General features: G+C 47.5%; 3 protein-coding genes across 7 annotated transcripts in view; 2 read left to right on the forward strand and 1 right to left on the reverse strand.

Annotated features, from left to right (window-relative positions):
• The window catches only part of SMURF1 (SMAD specific E3 ubiquitin protein ligase 1), a 45993-nt gene extending 35555 nt beyond the window's left edge, over positions 1-10438 (forward strand). For 3 of the 5 annotated variants that reach the window (XM_063343460.1, XM_063343462.1, XM_063343459.1), the window contains 9 exons: positions 707-911; positions 1189-1292; positions 2036-2150; positions 3184-3362; positions 4203-4340; positions 4717-4837; positions 6375-6576; positions 7887-7971; positions 8725-10438. In XM_063343460.1, the coding sequence (XP_063199530.1) occupies positions 707-911; positions 1189-1292; positions 2036-2150; positions 3184-3362; positions 4203-4340; positions 4717-4837; positions 6375-6576; positions 7887-7971; positions 8725-8824 (1249 nt within the window). In that variant the 3' untranslated portion in view covers positions 8825-10438. The remainder of the gene's footprint in view (positions 1-706; positions 912-1188; positions 1293-2035; positions 2151-3183; positions 3363-4202; positions 4341-4716; positions 4838-6374; positions 6577-7886; positions 7972-8724) is intronic. The other 2 variants (XM_063343461.1, XM_063343463.1) reach the window with 1 other exon arrangement.
• Positions 10439-14600: 4162 nt separating this feature from the next.
• On the reverse strand, positions 14601-17842 carry LOC134520143 (urotensin-2 receptor-like). The gene is given in 4 exon segments (XM_063345139.1): positions 14601-14851; positions 14854-15191; positions 17410-17605; positions 17722-17842. Coding segments are annotated over 4 exon segments (906 nt in total).
• The window catches only part of RNF216 (ring finger protein 216), an 82820-nt gene continuing 77264 nt past the window's right edge, over positions 16882-22437 (forward strand). Inside the window, exon 1 of the mRNA XM_063344289.1 lies at positions 16882-17043. The gene's annotated coding sequence lies outside the window, so the exon portion shown is untranslated. The remainder of the gene's footprint in view (positions 17044-22437) is intronic.

Consider the following 22437-nt stretch of genomic DNA (forward strand, 5'->3'; position numbering starts at 1 on the left):
AAGAAATGTTTCACGGTGAGGGTGGTGAGCCCCTGGCCCAGGTTGCCCAGAGAAACTGTGGCTGCCCCATCCCTGGAGGTGTTCAAGGCCAGGTTGGACGGGGCTTGGAGAGACCTCTAGTGGGAGGTGTCCCTGCCTAGGGCAGGGGGGTTGGGCTAGGTAACCTTTAAAGGTCCCTTCCAACCCAACTATCCTATGAAGCTGCAACTGTTTGGGACAAGTACATCTTTCTCTTAATAACTATAGATGCGGTACTTTTACCGTGTCAAGAATCCCCAGCTTTATTTTGCATGAAGCTGGAATAAAATTCATTGCAGTTGTTAGATAGTTCAATTTATAAAGCTGGTTTTTGTTCCATTGGAGGTGTCTTTTCATGTTATACTCTTGAAAGTTGTCACTACATGGGAGAAATACCACACAAACTTTTTATTAACGGCTCGGTCAGCATTCAGTGATCGTGCTCCACAGCCTTTCACAATGTATTGACATGTGAAAACTGAGCTGAAAATTGCTGAAACTCTTATTATAAATATCTGTATTCCTTATGGTCCTGAATGTAGGGTAACGATGCTATAGAAGTTAGCCAGCTGAATAAACGTATCACTCCAGATTCCTCTTGGAGAAGCTTAATCAGTTCTTCCATCATTGTTTTACATATTCCTTATTGTTAACGTTCCAGGATAAATATTTTACTTTTCTTTCAAAGCCATCAATGCCAGCTAAAAGAGCCCAGCCAGCAGCCCCTGCCAGCTCCAAATGAGGGGTCACTCGAAGACGGGGAGGAGTTGCCTGCACAAAGATATGAAAGAGACTTGGTACAAAAGTTGAAAGTTCTTAGACATGAGCTCTCTCTTCAGCAACCCCAGGCCGGTCACTGTCGCATTGAGGTATCCAGAGAGGAAATATTTGAGGTATTTGATTGACTTTTTACTACTATTACCAGCTTTTATCGCTCAGTAGTTAAGTAAAACTGATCTTTGATTATAACAACTCTGCTTCGTGAAAGAGGTAGTGAAACCCACCGAGTATTAACAGAGCTGTCGTTGGAATTTGCTTTAGATGAGCACTTCAGCAGAATAATGTTTGCTGTAGTTGAGTAACAATCAGTTATTATTACAGTAACGCATCTTCGTAGACTTAATTGTAGGAAGGAAATAAAAAGTCTGATTGTAAAATTACACATATTAGGAATCCTACCGTCAGATAATGAAGATGAGGCCAAAGGACTTGAAAAAGAGGCTTATGGTGAAATTCCGAGGAGAGGAAGGCCTGGATTATGGAGGAGTAGCAAGGTGAGATTTGGGGGCTTGTCTGATACTTTTTAACTGTAAAACTGTCCCGTGACCCGTGCTGTTATCATTCCTTTTCAAATTATCTCTTAATGGTATCTGTTAAGTTGTTTGTGATCGAGTTTATAGCTAGTGGTCGTAGCTTCAGGGTTCACATTATGGTAGATTGGAAAGTGGACACATGGGGTTTAACAGTTGTCCCACAGCCCCCCTGGTGTCAAAGGCTCATACTAAATGACTTGGTATGCCTTGTATTTGGGAACGTTACTGGAATTAATGCCAGATTGAGGTGTTCCTGTTTCCCCTCTTCCCCATAGGTGCCCTGTTTTCATCACCATTACCCAGTAAGCGTAAAAGGCTTGTTTAGGGGTGGGCTGTTCTCTTACTGGAGAAAGTGCTGATGCCAGCAACAGGTTCCAGTTCGCTAAGTAAAGGTCGTCAGCTCCAATTGTGAGGTCTTTCAAGGAGTGTATAGACTTTGAATTGAATATTGAATTTCACTCTCTGATTGATGTTAGTTCCTTCAGTACTTCTAAACTAAACGAAGTCTGCCGATGAGTGGAGTAAGACACTTTACCGGTTTTTAAGCATAACTTTTTGGTCTGCAAATGGAGGGCAGTATGAGGTGATCTGATTTTGAAACAAGCATTTCATAACTGATGACTAGTCTGATGATTCACAATAATTGTGTTGTCTGAAACTTAAGTGGAAGTGTGTTTTTTTTTTCTCTTCTTTCTTTTTGGCAGAGAATGGTTGTATTTATTGTGCCATGAAATGTTGAATCCCTATTATGGACTCTTCCAGTACTCCACAGATAATATTTACATGCTGCAAATCAATCCAGACTCTTCTATCAATCCTGTAAGTATTAACTTCTGAGGGACGTACCTCCTTTAACAGAGGTCCCCTGCAGTTCTTTGTTGTAGCTGTTCTTCCATGGCAAGAGTGTAAACCGAAGGGTAAAGCAGCATAAGAATGTGTTAATGAGTCTTAGAATCATAGAATTGCCTAGGTTGGAAGGGACCTTTCAGGTCATCTAGTCCAATCATCACCCTAACTCTGACAAGAATACAGTATGAAGCAGAGGGGGTTTGTTCTGAAATTAAAAAACATGAGAGGGGAGGGATCCTTTGATAAGTATGTGATTTCTTTGAGACTCCTCAGTGCTGACTGGGATGCGTGGTGACTCTGAGAAGATACACAGAGGTGAAATTCATCTTCACTGTGAATGCGGGCGGCTGCGTAAGCAGCGTTGAATCCTAAGCAGCGTTCACCCCATGACTGTAGGGGCGTCTATGCCTTGCTTGCCCTTTCTCAATAAGCTACTCTGCTCGCTTTTTTTTCCTCACTGGCAGATTTGTATTGATGCAGAACCTGAAAGCAGCAGCAGTTCTGTATTAGGATAGAGGAATTTTTCCTGACGTGACATTTCCTGACATTTGCTCTGTAAGATGGGGAAGATAGATTGGAAGAATCTCAGCCACAGGACTCAGTTTTCAAAAGTCAGTTTATAAGCAACATGAAAGACGTGAAAAAAACTTAGCACATGGCCTGGTTCCTCAAGAGCAAAAGGATTTGGATGGTTAAACAAAGAATAAACTAATTTGTTTGGAATTGTCATATTTTGAATTCTGGGGATTTTCTTTTCACGAGTTTTGCCCTTTGAGAAGTCTAGAGGACTTGCATGCAATTTAGTAGTCAAGTAATTCACAGAGACTTGAGACATTTAATCATTAAATGCTTCTGTTGTTGGTTTTGTTATGAGGAAAAATGGTGGCTCCTCTTGCCCAGAGGGTTGCAGATAACTTGCGCTGAACATACAACTGATGGCGCAGATATAACCACAAGATGTCAGTGTCTTCCCACGGCCTGATTTTCTCTCCTTTCCCTGCAGGACCATTTGTCTTATTTCCATTTTGTTGGTCGGATAATGGGTTTGGCTGTGTTCCATGGACACTATATCAACGGGGGTTTCACGGTTCCCTTTTACAAACAGCTTCTGGGGAAGCCCATTCAGCTCTCCGATCTGGAATCTGTTGACCCAGAATTACACAAAAGTTTAGTCTGGATCTTGTAAGTACTGTATCTATCACTTGTCTCGTGTAGAGAAGATGGGGTAGAGTATGTTGGCAATAGTGAGATAACACTTTACAGAACATCTTTGCAAAAATCTTGTAATGGTGGAGATCTGTACAAAATTATGAAACTACTGTTACTATGTCAAAAAGCTCAAGGTACTCGAGGAAAAGTTCTCGTTGCATACTCTGTGGCAGCTCTCCTTACAGCAGAATAGACACTAAATCACTAATCGTTGGATGGGTAGAATATCACGGTATCAAAACCCAGACTCAGGACAGAGAACAGCCTCCTTCAAAAGAAAACCGACTTTGATTGAAACGGAAATAAATGGAAGTAATTTGGCCTTCTGCATGCTTACAGTTCAGAACAAAATCCAGCATTCAGTGTAGCTTTGGGGCTCTTCAGCACTGCTTTCCACTATCTCAATTTCTTTTCGTAAATGCTGTTTTGAATTTTGTATTTAAAGTTACTGATGTTGTCACTGCGTATGATGTCTTCCGTGCTTCACACTGATACATGACAGCAGATCAGATTATTCCTGTGTATATACGTGTGTGTGTGGTTTTGTGTTATATAGGGGTTTATTAATTATCCTGAGTATTACTAGAATTAGATGGATGACTCATATCTGATCAGGCTCTTCAACATGCACTAAGCTATATAGAAATTGGTGATGGTGGCGATATTCCTCTAGTGCTGTGAAGTGCAGATGGCTAGTTACTAGGTTTATCCTGAAGACTAATTAGTGTTCAAATAACAAACTGTCAGCCTCACCAATGAGAGTTAGCAAAATATCAAAAGTACGAGGTTTACCCTCTGTCTTTCCCTTGCCAGAGAGAACGATATCACCCCAGTTCTGGACCATACATTTTGTGTGGAACACAATGCTTTTGGGCGGATTTTACAGCACGAACTCAAACCAAATGGCAGGAATATTCCAGTGACAGAAGAGAACAAGAAAGAATATGTCAGGTATTGCAGAGCAAAAATATGTCCTGTAAACGTAGTGCAAAGAAAGTACTAAGCAGAGGATGTTTTTAATATAGTGAAACTAATGAAATAAGTATTTTGGGGGGAAATACCGAGTCGTAAATGACCTGAGTGTTTTCACACAATGTGCCGTTGTAAGACCTGGGAAGATGAAGCTGTGAATTGTACTTCGGTTTTTCTGTTGATGGTGCAATAGTTAATTGTTGAGGGAAAAAGAAACCGATAAGCACTTCTTTCATAATACAAAACGTGTGTGTTAAAACAAGCTCCTCTGTACAACCGGCGTTTTCCAGCTCTGCTATAAAAAGCCCGGTCCTGTCTAGCTCATCATCCCTGACTTTTTCTTTCCACCCCCCAGGTTGTATGTAAACTGGCGGTTTATGAGAGGAATAGAGGCACAGTTCCTGGCTCTGCAGAAAGGTTTTAATGAACTTATTCCTCAGCATCTCCTTAAGCCTTTTGACCAGAAGGAACTTGAGGTATCTTTTATCCACATGAAATATTGTTTTATAATTTGTTTGATCCACAATCAAGAACTGATTTAAAAAAAAAAAAACAAAAAACAAAAAACAAACCACACAAGAAAACAGGCAAACAAAAAACACTCCCACAAAACTTATTCCAATTTACATACCAGAAAGCTGTGTATTTGCTTAACCAAACCCTTTTTGGTTTATTCTAGCCATTCTTTGGATTGACGTTATTGAGAGGGCTACTTAAACAGGGAAAGACAAATACAGCATGTCGTTTAACGGAGGACTAATGCTCAAAGCAGGTGGTCTGGGCAGGGAGGGGGCACTGCAGGTGTGAGGAACTGTTGGCAAGACCTGACGTGTTTATCTACCCCAGAACTTTTCTTCAGTAACCATTTCCACGCCTGGCTGTTTCTATATGCACATTGGGCATGGTTTGTAGGAGCGTAGAGCACATAGAAAAGAAATGAATGTTGTCTTCTCGTTTAGTCCTGAGGTGCAGAATGCTACCTCTTAAAATAATTCCTGTTATAGCAATTTTTCCTCTGTTTTCGCCTTTTTAAAAGAATAAGGCAACCTGTGGAATATCGACCGTTTGTGGTATTGGAAGCACTGGCTTTGTGGTAGCCGTTCGTGCATACTGATTAATCCCATGAAGTTACTGCATTCCATTTGCGAGCTGCCTGAAAAGGCAGATTAAAAATCCATTAAATATTCCAATACTCTCTGCGTCACAACAGTCACAACTGTCCTAATAATGTAAATGAGTGTAAGCGGCTGCTGTCTTGGTGGCACAAAAAGACAGCTGCTACATGGTAGCTCCTCATGTGATCCTCAGTATGGAATATTATGGGAAATTTAGAATATGACGCACATTTTGTTTTGAGGGATGAAGTCTTCTCTGTGCCATTTATTTGTCGTTGCCAGGGGAGGTGGTTAGATTCATGGCCAGCAGCGACTTCCTTTTACAGTGTTTTGCAACCTGGTGTCATCTGGAAAAAAGATTGAAGTAATATGTCTGGTCTGTGTCAGAGCCTCACACAAACGGCATCAGAAAACAGATGCAAAGTTTCTGTAGTTTGTTGTGGAATAACAAACCGACTGGGATGTTACCATAAACCGAGCAGGATTCTGTCCTAGTTGGTATTGGCCCCTCTAGGACAAACCTGCATCGGGACAGTGATGCTGCGTAGCGCCGTAGATGTCATGTCGTCTTCCAAGACTGTGCTGTGCCCTCATAAAGACATACTGTACTTCTCAGGTAGGATAGATTTAACAAAACAGGTCTTGAATGGGCTTCTGACTCTCGTTTCTTGTGAAAATTCTGACCCTGGTAAGCGTACTCCTTGGCCAGTTTCCCTGCAGTTTAACTGGAGAGATTCGCTGCCTGTTCCAAACTGGTTTGGAGCGTTTACCGTGCACCAAAAAGGTGGTTCAAGCGCGTAAAGAATGCTAGGCTTTGTGAAATGGTTGGATTTATGTTTTTATAGCTGCAAACTTGAAATTATTCTGAATGTTAAAGCATTTTCTAATCCCTTAACAGCTAATCATAGGAGGCCTGGATAAGATAGACCTGAACGACTGGAAGTCAAACACGCGTCTAAAGCACTGCATGGCAGACAGCAATATTGTGAAGTGGTTCTGGCAAGCGGTGGAAACATTTGATGAAGAAAGAAGGGCAAGGCTGCTGCAGTTCGTGACGGGTTCGACGCGTGTCCCGCTTCAAGGTTTCAAGGCTTTACAAGGTGACTGATGTGGAGGACGAGTTAATCTGTGGGGTGGGAGAAAGAGATAAAAATCGCGTGGTATTTACTAGCCCCTTGTCAAATATCAGCTTATTACGGGATAACTCAAGCACTTAACAAACTTTTTGTCCCAAGAGCAGTTTTACATTTGTCAGCAGCTCTGCTGACGGCGAGCACTTTAGCCGTTGCTGATAGTGATACAAGCTGGTAAATCTGTCATCGTGTAGCACTTTGGTGTCAATATTAGCTTATCAGTCCCCTACAACTCTGTGGACTGATGTTAAAACCATTGCGTGCCCCTGATGATAGAGCTGACTGAACAACTTTTTCACGTGAAAATCGTATTCCCTTCGTTGTTCGGCAACAAACCGTTAGACTTTAAAAATAAAATTCAGATTTTGTCATCAGAAAAGGTGGCAGCGTCCTAGGCTGTCGTCGTGGTTTAACCCCAGCTGGCAACTAGGACCACGCGGCTGTTCGTTCACCCAGTAGACTACAGAGAAAAGGGAGAAGAAGGAAAAAAAATCCTTGTGGGTTGAGATAAAGGCAGTTTAATAGAACAGTAACAGAAGAATTAATAATAATAATGGTAAAAGAATATACAAAAGAAGTAATGCAATACAATTACTCACCACCCAAGGATCGGTTGCCCAGCCCGTGCCGAGCAGTGATTCCTGATCCCTGCCCTCAGCCAACCCCCATTTATACACTGAGCATGACGCCGATGGTATGGAATATTCCTTTGGCAGCTTGTCCTGTCGATGCTCCCTCTCAGCTTCTATCAGAAGCTGAAAAAGTCTTTGACTTAAGCTAAGCATTACTTAACAACAACTAAAACCATATGTGTTATCAACATTATTTTCGTACTAAATCCAAAACACAGCAACTACTGGGAGGAAAATTAACTCTATCCCAGCTGAAACCAGGGCAGTTGGTGTGATTCTCCTGATAAAGTTCCGTCTGTTGGCTGACAGTTAACTGATGTTCAAAGTAAAATATATAGTTCTCTCTTACAAGGAAAATCTTTTTGCACTTAAGTCTTTTCATTTTTGAAAGTGCAACATTGTTAATGTAAAATTTAGCAGCTTTCCAAAATACTCGTCTGCAAATTAATTGTCATGAACAGCCCTGTCACTTCTGCCATCCCTTCATCAGCTGCAAATCTGATCTGCAGATTTAGCCTATGACACACTTGTATTTGCAGCTGGAACGGGGATTTTTTTTCGCTCTTGCCTTTTTATAAGTAGCCGAATCTGTGTGCACGAATGATGTTTTGTTGAAGTGCATTAACTAGAATGTCTGTCTGTAAGGTTCTACAGGCGCTGCAGGACCCAGACTGTTTACCATCCATTTAATAGATGCAAACACAGACAACCTTCCAAAAGCCCACACTTGGTAAGATGAAAACATTCCGCGTTGTCAGTGCTCGCTTTCCCTTTGTCTTGCTTTAAAGGCGTCATCTCTGTTGGTCCCAGCTATGGATAAGGCATGTGATATGCACAGGTGAATCCACGTGTGCTCCGCTGGCTTGGAAATATCCGTACTCTGCAGCCAGCAAAATAATCGACTTCTCTTCGTATAGCTACGTTTGCCTTCTGCACTAGCTGTGGTTTCCGTTTATCCCGGAGTTGATTATTCTGGATAGTGAGATATTTGTAAGTTTATTTCTACATGTTCAGCAAAAGTATTCGCTGAGAAATTACTCACAGCGGTGAGTCCTCGTCCAGGGTTACAGAGAACAGTCGTCCGATGTAAAAGGTAGGAAGAGTGTGCTGTTGGTAGGGCGCAGCACAGAGCTGACCTCTCGTACGGAAGTCTCCCTCTGCCAGAGGCAGGAAATCACTTCAGCAGGGGCGCAGATTGTCTGCAGGCAGAGCGGGGAGCCCGCCCGTCTGAGGGCTTGCTTTACTTCCAAGTCTCCCGCATCTGCCACCTGCCTCCTCCTCCCCAATACTACCCTATTAAGTTGTGCATTCCTGCTGCAGAAGCACGCTTGGGTTTTATCCTGTCTCCTTTGGCCACCAAAGTGGCTGAGGTTTTCTTTGATTTGCGCAAATTCTATCTATACGTAGCTGATCTAGATTATTTTTTTTCCCCAATAAATATTTGAGATGCGTACTCTGCAATGTGTTATTATTTTATCTCTAGCTTTAACCGGATTGACATTCCGCCTTATGAGTCATACGAGAAGCTTTATGAGAAGCTGTTGACAGCTGTGGAAGAGACATGTGGGTTTGCTGTGGAGTGAAAAAGCAACCAAAGGAAACAGATGCTAGCTCATGGACCACCAAATCAAAAGCTAGAAGAGGCTTGCTGCGAACTTCCTGCTAAGCTGTCTGAAGCATCCGAACTCTAGACAACTTAGAGATGGGGCTGTTTCCCTTCCGCCGCTGGTGGATGAGGGTGGGGGTAGGGGCTTTTGTTGGTGGTCTCCAACTCTATTTTCTCCCCTTTGTTACAATAACCCCTTCCCTCTTCTTCCATCCCCCTCCCCATAAAATGAAATACAGCCAAGTTCGGCATTTGGCTTTGGTTACACGGGATATTCTGCTAGATTTGTAACACATATTGTGATAGGGTCAGTGACTTGTGGGTTTTTTTTTAATAGGAGAATCAAAGTGTAATTAAGAATGAGCTTAATTTGCTGAGGACTTGCAGCTGGTAGGTGTACCTGGTTAGTTTGTCTTAAATCAAGCTTGAGCCCTTGTAGAGTCCGGCAGGTGCAGAGTGTCTGACTGGCACCACAATTTGCATTGCACATTTTAAAACACTTGTTTAAAAAGTCAACTTCTAGCAGAAAATACCTCCATATGAACATTTAACTGAAAGGTAAAGAAATCCAAGTTCTGCCTTAGCAGGAAGCTCCCAGTGGAAGCTGTGGCTCACCTTGAGAAAAGTGAAGGAATCTGGGACAGCTTAAATGGTATTGTGTGATTTCTTTTTGGTTGTCCTGGCTGAAATCTAATTGCTTGCACACGAGAACAATTATTTCCTCCTGCAGAATTACTTTCCATAGTTCGTTCAGATGTAAGTACCTCGCGGAGAAGCCTTGTAAGGAGGAGACAGAGGATGAGAACCTCTTCAATCCCAAAGCTGTGATTTCTGTGCCACTGTTTTACCCGAGATGTGTTTGTGTGACTTCAAATTCTGAGACCCACATGGAAATCGCTGAAAGCCAAGTGAACAGAGCGGACTTCTGTTCGGCAGGTTTTGGCCTTGGGAAAGGTTTATTTGGAGGTTGAGGTAAAAGGGTAACTATACAGTGAGTACATTTTAAATGTTATGAAAAGCTATTGAAAGAATTTATGACTTCGGTTCTGTAGGGATAAAAATTTCTCCAGAGAGCCATATAAGGCTATTTTTTCCAATATCTGAAACTAATATTAAAAGGTTTGCTCTCTAACACATTGCTAAAACAGCTTCCCAGGGGAAACAAAAGCAAATCAAATACCTGAATCACTAACATTTTCTTCCAGTTTGCACACCAAGATGAGACAGTATTTTAACAAATAACATGGCTTCAGAAAGACCCAGTTGTCTGTCAAACGTGTCTAAACTTAAGTAAAGCAGACTTGCCTGTATGGGATTTTTTTTCTTTGGCAAGCCTGATTTTTAGAGATTCATTTCTGAAACACTTAACAGATGTTATGCTTATGGAATAGTGCATTGAAATTCAGCTGTGGGTAAGAGATCGTTCTTAGAAGATGTCTACTGGAATACTTCTATTTTGTCTTTTTTTAATTGACTTTGATAATAGCTTTAAACTGTGATAGGACAGAAAGTAGACACTTGTCAAAACCCTGGCATCTTTCTCTGTTTTGTTTTTTTTTGTGGGATATCTTTTTTTTTTTTTCCCTCCATTGACCATAACTCTTGTGATTTGTTGTTGGGAGTAAGGATTGCGTTGGAGGTGTAAAATCGTACCGTGTTGTGAGATTTGCACGGGGTGGCTAACGATGCTCGTCCTCCAAGACTGTACAGGAGAGGCGTGTTCAGACCCACGTTCTCTAGGAATATTTCAGCACTTGGGGACCAGTTTCTGCAGTACTGGTTGTTGGGATGTAAATGAAACTATGTGACTCTTTATCTTTTTTTTTTTTTTTTTTTTTTTTTTTTTTTTTTTTGGAGAAAAGAGAGGAAATGCAACAGTCTGCAGAGAAGCACCTGTACAGTCTTGGGCTGAGCAGAATCCCCACAGCCCTGGCTTTTCGAAATGGCTGTGAAATCGTACCTGTTCATAGAGTGTATTTAATCCTTTCAGTACGTTTGAATGTGCAATAAACCAGTCAGATAGGGAGAAAAGAAAAAAACCACCACAAAATGGATTATTGCCCAAAAGCTTTGCATGCAGTCTCATGTGGATTTTTCACTAAAAGAGTTTAAAAAAAGAGATACTAAAGCCCACTGCTACCAAAAATCCTATCCCGCAAGCTCTACGTGCAGCACAAGTGGCTCGGTAAAAACCAAGCGAGATGAAGGCGAAGGCCCTTGATTTGGAGATCTATAGGTCAAGTAGCTTTATGTCAACGGTGCAGTTGACATAGAATGATAGTTCCTAATGTCTTTGCTAGGTCAGTGTTTTATTGGATGCACAACATAAGAATAGGCAAGGATTGTTGTTTTGAAAAGTCCGTCTGTCTTTTGCTGTATTTAAAAGCCCTTGTCAAGGTACCTCCTCCATGCTGACAGTAACGAGAACGGGGCACTGTCTTTTTGATTATTTCAGTTCTCTTCTAAACAGCTTCACCACCTCTCCCATCGTGTTGTCTTTGCGATTTTGTGCCACTTCGGTGACGATGAAGACATTTTTTTTGTATCGTTCTGTACATGCATTTGAGGCAGGCCTTAAAGCTGGTTGGATGGATGGAGGAAAATAAAAGAACTGAGGCAGAATGGGTTTAAAGCAACGGCTTGTTCTTCCTCTGGCGGGTTCCAAGGCCAGGGAAGGATGAAATGCCGACAAGAGTTCGCGTGGCTTGAGCCGTGGAGTCTCTGAGGGCTCGGGAGCTGCTCGGATAACCTCAGCTGTCTGAATTCGTGTGTTCGTTCCCACTCGGTCTGCCAGCACTTGAACTGGTTGTTACTTCTCAAACTTGCCCAAAGAATAACATGGAGTCTGGTGTTCGTTTCGTCATTTCGTGTTCCACCTTGTACGCGGATACTCTTGGATCTGACCCGAAGGAAATACAAGGTACAGTGTGTCTTTTTGTTCCTGTCCTAAAAGCAAACCTAAAAGCTGGTCCATTGGCACAGCCCTTCAGTGCTTGCCCTGATACTGCTCATCAGCCTATACTCTATGCTCAGGGATGTAGGAAACCACCACTTTGCTCGTGTTTTAAATCGGGAAGAAACGAGACTGTTTTATGAATGTTAGCGTTAACTTGGGCATTAAATGTTAAGAGGAGACCCTGCTTCGGAAAAGGCTGCTCGAAGCTCCAGACGGTGAAATCAGCGTTTGCTCAGCGGTATGTACGTAGTTCAAGTCGAGGTGGTTGTGAAATCCAACAGATTTTGTAAATTAGTGATCCAGCCACCGGGGCCCTCTGGAGCCGGTGCCCAGGTTCAGGGCCGCGTGGCACAGCAAGTTCCCAGAAACACAGTATGGATCTGGTTTTAATTTGTTAATTTTTTTGTTCCTCAACCACTTTATAATGTATTTTTTTAATTTATTATTTTGTAATGTCATGTTTTAAGTATTGCTGCTATCCTTGTTATTCTTCCCACTGTTTTTATTGCAGATTTATTTTGTGAAAGTTGTACACTAATGTTTCATTTTATGTCTAAATCAAAGTATTTAAAGAAATACTAGTTCTATTTAATGTGGTTATGGAACCAGCTGGAATAAACAGTGATTGTATAGTAGGCTGGACCCAGGAGGTCATGTTCATTTTTGTTACATATGCAATAAACTCACAACTTTAAACTCTTGGTGTCTGCTATTTTGTTTATTAAAACATTTATGGAAGGCACGGGAAAATTGATGGGCTCGTAATCGGAGCGTGGTAGTGCTGCGCTTAGCGTTGCTGGAGGGGGGGGTGGAGGATACAGGCAGGGCGCTAATGGCAGCAACCAAAAACAGGATCGCTCTGATGGAAGATGATGTAGCATTACACAATAGTAAGATTTTAAGAAAAATCCAGTTTGTTTGACAGAGGCAGAGCGGAGCGTGGCGAAGCCGTCCTGCCGTTGGCGCTGCTCTCGGCGATCGAGCTTTGCTCCCAGGAGCGGCTCAGGCTGCCCCTCTGCGGGGGGCTGGGGTTGTGGGGGCTGACGCAGGGGACGAGGTCTGGAAATGCAGCTGATGTAACGGATTTATACGGGCTGCCCAGGTAAGGCTTCCTTTCCAGGTAGAACGCTTTGTTTCATTCATTCTTTAACTGATTCATTACCAGCTTGTATCTTTTTCCCTTCTTACCTTATTATTTGCCCTGGTTTTTATCCAAAACCTCAGTTTTCGTAAAAGAAATTATAACACATACCCCCCCCTTAATTACAGTCGGAGAAAGATTCGGTAACGCTGATGAATCTCTGCTTTCCTGGTTGGGTGTTGTTTGGGGTTTTTTTTCCTAATTAGCAGTGTTTTGCAAGTGGAGAAAGACGGATGGGAGTCCGAGGCCGGTGCCGGCAGGGATCGCTCGGTGCTCAGCATCGGTGCGCGCTGCAGCAGAGCCTTCCCGCTCTGAAAGCTGGGATTTCTTTAATCTTGTTGGTTTTTTTTTTTTAAAAAAAGGAGGGATAATTCAATAATGTTTTTTATTCTTTGGATAACTTCCCAATGCGATCGAATGCACTAAGACGCAAGGAGCAAACCAGCGGAGCTGGGTTCGTCCACCCCCTCGTTTCAGCCGGCAGCAGGGGCTGGACGGCTTCTGCTGGAGGGTTTGGAGCAAGGAATGCCATCAGTCCTTCCGTGCTCTGCCAAACGCTGGTCCTTTGCGTTTCCTCTAATAAATACTTCTTGGGAAGCGTTCCTGATGGCTGGTATCCCGTTGGTGTGCAGATGTAGCTAAGAGAGACGGAGGGTTCCTGCAGCCCGCTCCGGTGCCTTCGGTGCGCTGTAGAGGGGCTGCTGCAGGACTTCTGTTTGAAGACCTGATAAAAAAAATTAATATTTCTCTCGAGAAGTCTTGCAGAACTCAAGACTGTCTCTTCGATGGGAGCTTGGCGTACCAATTACATTCCTCAAGTTAAAATTTCCGGTCTCCTCCTCTTGCCGCAGGACGTACAAAGCGCGCGGTGAGCAGGAGCCACCGGTCTCGCGGTGGCGATTTCTCTTCTGGTTTCTGCTGCTGCCCCGGTGTCCCCGTGGCTGCCCGCCTGGGAAAGCCGCTGCCCACCGCCCTCCGCTTTAAAAAAGCGCGGCAGAACGGGTTTTAATTCGCAAGAAAACCTCTTGCTATCTTCTGTTGGTGCCTTACAGCCTGATGCCTGGCTAAAACCCTCCCTCTCGCTTCGCTTTTCAGCCTTTCTTCCCGTGTGGCTTAGGGTGAAACCAAAACCCCCATCAATAATTACAGATTAAATAAATCGGGGGCGGGAGGCGGGGGATGGAGGGCAGGAGGGGAGGATGCTGCCTCTCTTTCTGATCGTGCTAATTTGAAACCAGATCAGAATGGGATTAGAAATGTATAGAACCCCTTCCTGCAATCTCTCATCTACCTGCTGGATGGACGGTGCAAACAACACGCACCCCCACCCCGGTCCTGCGGACCCTCTGCCAGCCTTGGCCGTGGGATTATTTTATTGCTTGGAGAATAAACGCCCCTGACGTGGGACCAGGGCGCCGCTGTGTTACACAGACGTGCAATAAAAGAAAATCCGCCCGGAGAGCTCGCGGCTGGACCTAAGATGACGGGAAGGAGTTCGGCCGCCAGCAGGTTGAGAGGGACAGATGTTTTTCTTGCACCACAACCTGGTTTTTATGGCCTGCAGAAGAGGAAGGATTGCTTCAGGGGCGGGAGCGTCGTGCTGAGTTTGCTGATCTCCATCCCAGACCCAGAAGGGGCTGGCACCCGGAGCGGAGGTCAGGCTGCGGCTGGAAACCATATGGGCTGAGCCACAGCGGTCGCCATGCAGGGAGCGGGGAGAGGAATATTCCTGGAGAGCGAGGGAGACCCTGCCACAACACACTTGGTCACCCCATTGCGGTGGCTGGTGTGCAGGTCGACGAGGATCATGGCGAGGAGGAAGGCCACCAGCCACACCAGGCAGGTGACCACCCACTGGTGGTCCCTTGACCTGCACAGGGTGTCCAGAGGCCTGATGACGGCCACAGATTGGTGCTCGTGATGGTGAGGATGAAGATGCTGGTATGCATGGTGAGGAGGTTGAGGCTGAAGAGGAACCTGCAGCCCCGGTCTCCCAAGTACCAGTCCTGCACGAAGTATGTGCAGACCACAAAGGGGATGGCGGGTAAGTACAGAAGATTGGCTGGGGCCAAGGTGACGATGTACATGGAGATGGGGCACCTTGTGGAGACGGTGACGACCACCAGTGTGTAGATGTTTCCCACCAGCCCAACCACGCACATGGTGGCCAGGGTGCAGCCGAGGAAGGAGGTGACCAAGAGGTCACTGGTGCTTTCTGCAGAGATGTCGGGCTGGGTGGTGACATTTCTGGGAGGGCAGGGCACCAAGACACACGTGGCTCGGCTCCATCCTCCCTTGCCGAGAGCTGCTCCGGGGAGATCTGTTAGAGGAAACCCCGACCTGCAGAAGCGGGAGCTGCCGGCTGAGCTGTCCCGGCGCTGGGCTGGCAGTGGGACAGGGTGGCATCAGCATCGTCATCAGCTCTCTGCTCCCTGGAAAAGCCATTTTCCTTCCCCACGCACAGCAAGGGGGGGACCAGCCTCAGTGGAGGTGGGATTTGTCCCTCTGTCCCCACCAGCCCTTCCCGCTGTCCTGGGCACCTGCCCCGCTCCGTCCATAACGTGTATTGCTGCAGACCGATCATTTTCTATGACATTTGTTTTTAATTACTATTCTTTTTTTTTTATTTTTCTCCATCTCCCGGGTCTCTCCAGGTTGACCTCAGAGGCTTCACGGGAGCGGGACGTGGCCCAGCCTTGCCCTCTCCAGGGGGCTCAGCTCCCCGTAACCAGGTATCAAAGGAGAAATTAATGTAATCAAAAATTCACTGTGGTGTCTTGTCCCCAGAGCTGCTCTGTCCCGTGGCCAGGAGTGGGGGGGGTTGAGTGTTGCTGGATTTTAGGGGGCTTTTGGGACGGGAACCAGCCCCCGCCGATCCGGTGCTGGGAGGGACGCAGCTCAAGGGTCCCAGGGAGGCGAGAAGAAGAGTCCATGGACCGACCCGAGTCCTTGTGAGCAACAACGGGAGACACAAAGCTCCTGGCTTCACCCACACTTTCAGGATTAATTAGCAACGCTGGTGAGGGGGGAAGTGACACCCCCCCACCCCGGCCTGCAGGCGATGGGAGCACAGGGAGCCCCAGGGCTCTGTTCTAGCGCCGCTTTGCACCCCAAAACCGCAATTCTACGCCTCCAAAAGGCCACAGAGCCCTCGTGGGAGGTCACCCCAGGGCAGGGGCGGGGGCTGGCTCCCGGCCCACAGGGGCTGCCGTGTGCCGGGGTTCCCCTTCCAGCAGCTTCACCCCCAGGGTGGGACGGCACCCCCGCACCCCACGGCGGACCTGACCCCCCCTCAGCAGAGCACCCTATAGGGGACCTACACACCCCTCCCCATGGCAAAGCACCCCCACAGGGGACCTGCAGCCCTATAGGGGACTTGATCCTTCCTTGGCAGAGCCCCCCCTTAGGGGACCTGACCCCTCCAGCACAGCAGCCCCATAGGGGACACGCACCCCATAAGGGACCTGAACCCCCCTCGGCACAGCACCCCCATGGGTGACCTGCACACCCCCCCCTGCTATGGTAGAGCACCCCCATAGGGGATCTGCACCCCATAGGGGACCTGACCCCCCCTTGGGGGAGCCCCCCCATAGTGACCTGCACCCCATAGGGGACCTGACACCCCCCCCCCTCCATGAGAGAGCACCCCTATAGGGAACCTGCACCCCCCCCATGGCAGAGCACCCCATAGGGGACCTGCCCCCCCATAGAGGACCTGTAGCGCTATAGGAGACCTGACCCCGCTTCGCAGAGCCCCCCCCGCAACAGGGGACCTGCCTCCCCCAGCAGAGACCCCCCCCTCGGAACCACGTGCAGCTCCTCGCCCCGCCCCTTCCCCTCAGGCCCCGCCCCCTTCCCCCAAACCACCGCCCGTCCGGAAGGGGGCGGGGCCGCCTGGAGGACCGCCCTCCCCCGCCTCTATGGTAGGTTTGCCGAGACGGGACCGCTCGGGCCGCCCGTCTCTCCCTCGCCGCTCCCCGCTCCCCGCCGCTCCTCTCTATGGTGCGGGGCGGTGTGGTCACGTGGGGCGGGCAGGCCGGAAGGAGCCGGGCAGCGGCGGCTAAATGAAGCGGGGCCGGCGGGGCGGCGGACGGGCTCGGTGAGTGCCGGCCGCGGCCCCCGCGAGCTCGGGGCGCTCCCGCCGCCCGAGGAGAGCGGCGGCGGCGGCAGCAGTAGTAGCCGCCCGGCGGCGGGGGAGGGGTTCACGCCGGGGCTCCCTGCCTCGTCCCCTGGGCCTTGCCTGCCCCCCTCCCCCCGGGCGGGGGCTCCGCTTGCCGCCCTCGGCTGGGGTCTTGCCCCGTGGGTTCCCCCCCCCTCGGGGCCGGGTCCTTCCCCCTGCTTCCCTCAGGCCCGGATCGTTCTCCTCCCTCAGGGCCAGGTCCCTCCCCCCGCTTCGCCTCAGGGCCGGATCTGTCCACACCTCAGGGCCGGAATCCCACCCTCAGGGCTGGGTTCTTCCCCTCACTCCCCCTCAGGGTCGGGTCCCCCCTTCCCCTCAGAGCCGGCGTCGTCGTCCCCCCCCACCTCAGGACCGGTCCCTTCCCTCCGCTTAGGGCCGGTTCTTCCCCGGTCCCTTTTCCCCCCGAGGTCAGGGGCCGGCCCCGGTGAGGCCCTCGCCTCCTTCCCGGCCCCGGTGTCCTGCTGAAGTCTCGTGTGTCCCCCTGCCATGGAGGGGTAAAGAGGGTGGGGGGCACCCGGGTACAATTTCCCGGCGCTGCTCTCCGTGGGGTCCCTTCCCCGGCTGGTTTCAGGTATAACCTGGGCTGGGTGTTTATACTCGGGTGGAAAAATAGCGTCGGCTCCGGAGCTGGTGGGGAAAGGCGGAAATAAGCTTGTTCTTCACTTCTGACCCCCGTCTTGTTGTGGAAACACTTGGTGCCGTTGGGACATCTTGACATTTCAGGCATCTGCTGTGGGAGCTGCTGCAGAAAAGAAACCCAAAACACAGCTGTCCTTAGAGTTGAGGGATGTGTGTAAGAGATCCTCCTCCTCTTCCCCTCTCTCTGTTGATTTGAGTGCTAGCTCGGCGTGGTGGGGGAGAGCTCGTTCCCCCAAACAGCTGGAGGAAGGTCAGGTTTTCACGCAAAGTATTTGGAGACTAATGAGCTGTAGCTAACTCCAGCGAGCGTGTGAAGAGAGGAGCGAGAGCTCGCCCAGGCAGCGCTCCCGCACGCCGGTTTGGGATGGGCAAAATGTAGGTCGGCTTAAAAAGTCACTGTTGTCCTGCAGACCCGCTGGCTTTGCAGCTGCGCTCGCCGGAACCCCTGCGCGGCTCCTGGGTGGGTAACGGCCGCTTGCGCCTGCGAATGTGGCCCAGGAGGTTTTTCTTTTCATCTCGCCTCCTCTTTGTGACCTGAAGCGTTGTCTTTGAACGTCTTCTAGTGCCTGACCTTAGAGTCTTATTGAAAAATACTTACACCAGAAACGTAGCTGTCATATGAATAAGTTTAGTTGTCGATGTTTCTATTCAGCTTCCTTACTGCTCGTCAAACAAAGTTCAGTTTCTTACGTGAAGCGTTACTGTTCGGTCACTGGTTTGAGACCTCTGATGCTTTTTAAAAAAGAAAAGCTAATGTTGCTGCTGTGCACTTTTCTTCCCGTTGTCGAGGCTTAATGCTGAGGGACTGTAGCTCGGTTGTCTGTGTGCTTTTTCACAGCGTCTCTCCTTGTGTTTCTTTTCCAGCTTAGTGACTGCCCTACAGAACAGCAGACTCCTCTTGCTTTATTTCGGGCAGCGATCCTAAAAGCAATAGCTAATTGCCGTGGTGGCTGAAAGGCATGGGCAGCATTAGAGCTAAGACCTACAAGCAGATCCCCGTTTCTCTCTTCTGCTATGTAGTGGTTGCTTCCTCTTTCTTAGAATTTCTGCTGTCTCAATCAATGTACTTTGGAGCTGTTGCAGGTTTCCAGCAGTAGCAATGGAGGAGAAGGCAGGAGTCCCTGGTCAGGTGGATAGACAGGACTTTGCATGCTCAGATATAAAGTGGCCTCCCACTTCCAGAGAGGATGGCACGAGAGCTTTTTTCCTTCAGTGACCTTCAGTTTGGAAGGTGAGAGGGAATGTTTGAGATCCACCACTCTGCAGATCCAAATCTGGAGCAGGTTCTGGTACGTCCCCGTCTGGGTACCATGTTGTCGGAGCGTGCAGTGCAAACCCTATGGTGGGACCCGTTTTCTCTAGGACTAGTAGAATTGCAGGGACAGCTTTTAATTACAGAACTGTGGGGTTTACAGCTTTAATCTGAGCTTTTCATTTCTAGGATGAATGCCGTGCAAAAATTCCACTGCCTTACACCAGGCCTTTCGATATTGTAAACATCTTAATAGATTTCATGTGCTGGGTGTCTGCATGGTGTGACTAGATGTTAATAAACAATCATCTTGACAGGAGTTTGTGCCTGGAATACCACGACTTGGGAAAGCACTCAGACCCACTTCCTGAAGATCTGTAGAGACATTCAGCCCACTTGGTAGTGCTGCATTTTGGTAATGAGCCTTCTTCCGTCTCTTTTTCTTTCTTTCCTAGGATGTTTTCCTGTCAGCCTGACTGCAGGCATCCTTCTCAGGCAACTGCCTAAGTCAGGGCACAAAGAACAGTTCCTGGAAGGGCAGCTGGGGCAGGCTTTACTGATGTTAAGGTACATTCTGGTTTCCAGCACAGTGCTGGCAGCCTTTTCCTGGGCTTGTGTTTCAGAAGCTGCCTCGGAAGTCCAAATTCCTGGGTAGTCCATGCTTTGTCTGCCTGAGAATGCAGTGGGCGTTACTGCCGCCGGCGAGCTGCGATCGCTGCTTGTGCTTTGAAATTGGACACAAATTACTAAAAAGACCTGTGGCAAAAATAGGTGGAGCAAGCACACAACTCCGGCGACTTCTGCGCAGCTGGAGAGAGGCAGGAAGCGTATCTCGGGGGCCAGGAGCTGATTAGCAAGCCGGAGTGGCACAAACCCAAGTGCAAGAGACGCGGAACCCTTTGGGTGTTTTTTAGTGCCTGCTGGAAGAAGTTCCCATTCATTATTTTGGAATGGATGTCTTATTTTTATTTATTTCTTTTTAAAGTCATTGTGAGTGGTTTACTGTGTCATAGTGCCGGCAGCTCGGCGCGGCCATGGGCGTCGGGGCTTGCCGCCGGCTGCGTTCTTTTTGGGACAGTCAGAACTGCGCCGCTAATTCCTCTCGTCAGAAACTTGGGTGTTTTTTTCTTTTTGCACGTGGATTTGGTCTGGAGATATTTTAAGTCTCCATTTAAATTATTAAATTCAGACATCTCCTTAACTACTTAAAGGAGGGGTGCTAATGGTCTCAGACATCTGTGTGTGTGCTGAAATAACAGTGTTGTGTGATGCGTGCCTTGGTCGATGGGTGGGCTTTTCAAGCTGCTACATGTAACTTCAGTTTCTCTCAGTAGGGTCTGTCCCCAGTGGGGTAGGTGCCTTTTTTTAAGACAGCGAGCAGCAGAAGACGCGAAACATGGGGTTTACTGGGCACACTAGCTGTCTTCCAGTAGCAGCCCAGGAGATAAGGTTACCTGTTTACTGACGTGGTAGTTTGTGTTTGAAATTGAGCTGAATAACGTCCCGATCAGCATTGGTCGACGAGAAGTAGGGTGGTCTTCTTTTAAACAGGTTACTGGGGACAGGGAAATCTGGGAAATCGGGGAGGGACAGGCAGGAAGAACAGGAAAAAGAGAAAAAAGCCACTTAGCAGTGTCCTGGTGCCACGAATAAGGTATCCTTGCCAAAGCACTGAGATGTGAGATAATAAGGAATGTTTTACTGAGCTGGAATAATCTTGTTCTCAGCAGCCTTTGTGTCGCTTTTATAGAATTTCAGGTTGATTTTGGAATATCTCCGGAGTGATGTTTTTCCTCAGGGTCAGTGCTTAAGAGCTTGCCATGGTTTTAAATTTGTAACGATCCTTGATAAAGCTTAATTGCTGAGGACTAGAAATCGTACAACTTCTGAATGACACCTTTCTCCTAATTACCAGCGCTGCTGTGGTTCCTTCCCTGTGTTCACGAGGGGAATTGTCATTGTCCAATATAAGTGGAAAAAGCGCTGGGCTATGGGGAAAGATTTCAACACCGGGCAGCTGCTACGCCAAGTCCCGATGCCATCTTGTAGTGTTTCTGACCCACGCTGGGGGAAATTTCAATTAAGCGTGGCTTCCTTGCTGGCTTTGGGGGAGCCAGACCTTTGCTGATGCCGACAGTGCCTGTCTGTTCACAGGGTGACTTTTGGAGGCTGTCGTCGTCGTCACTCGTAACGAGAAGCAGAGTTGATGAGTTGAAATAAATCTGGGAGCGTATGTAGGTGTCAGGGTGACCCGAAATGTTTTCAGTTGGCTTCTGAGGACGAGTGCTGTGTTGCTCACACTTGGTCTGCTTACCTCTGTAAGGAGGCCAAGCTACTGTTTGCATTATTTAGATAAACATTTGGACAAGATCTGGAGAGGCACTGTGTGATATTACTCTGTAGTGGAAGGTCATCAAGATTTGTAGAAGCTAGAATCTTTGTTTGGGGAATATAAGGATGGAAAATGGCCTCAAGTAATATATTTTGTCTAAATAACTTCTCACACTTCTGTACTGCTTTGTCAATACCGACGTGCCCTTACCAAGCTGTGGGCGCTGCTGTTACTGTTTCTCAATTGGCGAAAGGAACACAGCAGTTGCCTTTTTGCAGCCTTTGCAAAACCAGAATTAGGAACGGATTTACGTTTCTGCTTCCAAATACCGTCCCGAAGATGTGATGCCTTTTTATGTTGGATAGAGGGGGGAGGGAAACCTCTCCCTGATGCTTCCTGCAGATCCTTTTTCCTTGAAGGTACCTGATGGCCGGTAGCAGAAGGAGAGCCTACCCACACACCCGTGGGAGGTTCAAAATGTTGGATAAACATGTTACAGTGGGATAGCAGAGCGGAACAGGCAGCGATGTTGACAGCTGCCTGCAGCAGAGCGGCGACGCTGCCTGGAAGACTTTCCTCCTCTCCCTGCTCTCTCTGTAGCACGCTGTAATGCGATTTGAGGAAGATGACAGCAGCAGCATAATGGGGAGGCAGGAAAAGAAGCTTTTTCTCCCTTGCAGGAAACCAGCGGCGTAGGGCGTTTCATACCTCCCCTGCTGCTAGGATTTCCAGCTACAGATGAACAAGACAGGCAAGACTCATTAGCAGTAACTTGGCTAGCGTAAATAGTTCATGTCCTCTCTCTATATTGTTAAACCGGAATCCTATTGTAGTGGAGCAGGCTTTATTGTGTATAAACTGGGAGGTGCCCTCGGATCAGCCATGGCTAGCACAGACCAGCCCGCGACAGCTGGGACACACCTCTGACTTGAGCACAGTGTCTGAAGAGCGCTCCTCAGCTTAATGTTTTTGTGTTTGTTTAGCAGTTTGTGGCTGCTTTTACTGACCCTCCGTCCCAGATGGTTAAATAATCTGTTTGATGTTGTACTGTTGCAACACCCGGGAAAAGAATTTATATTCTGCTATGTGA

Source organism: Chroicocephalus ridibundus, chromosome 8, assembly GCF_963924245.1.
Source record: "Chroicocephalus ridibundus chromosome 8, bChrRid1.1, whole genome shotgun sequence".
Classification (NCBI taxonomy): Eukaryota; Metazoa; Chordata; class Aves; order Charadriiformes; family Laridae; genus Chroicocephalus; species Chroicocephalus ridibundus.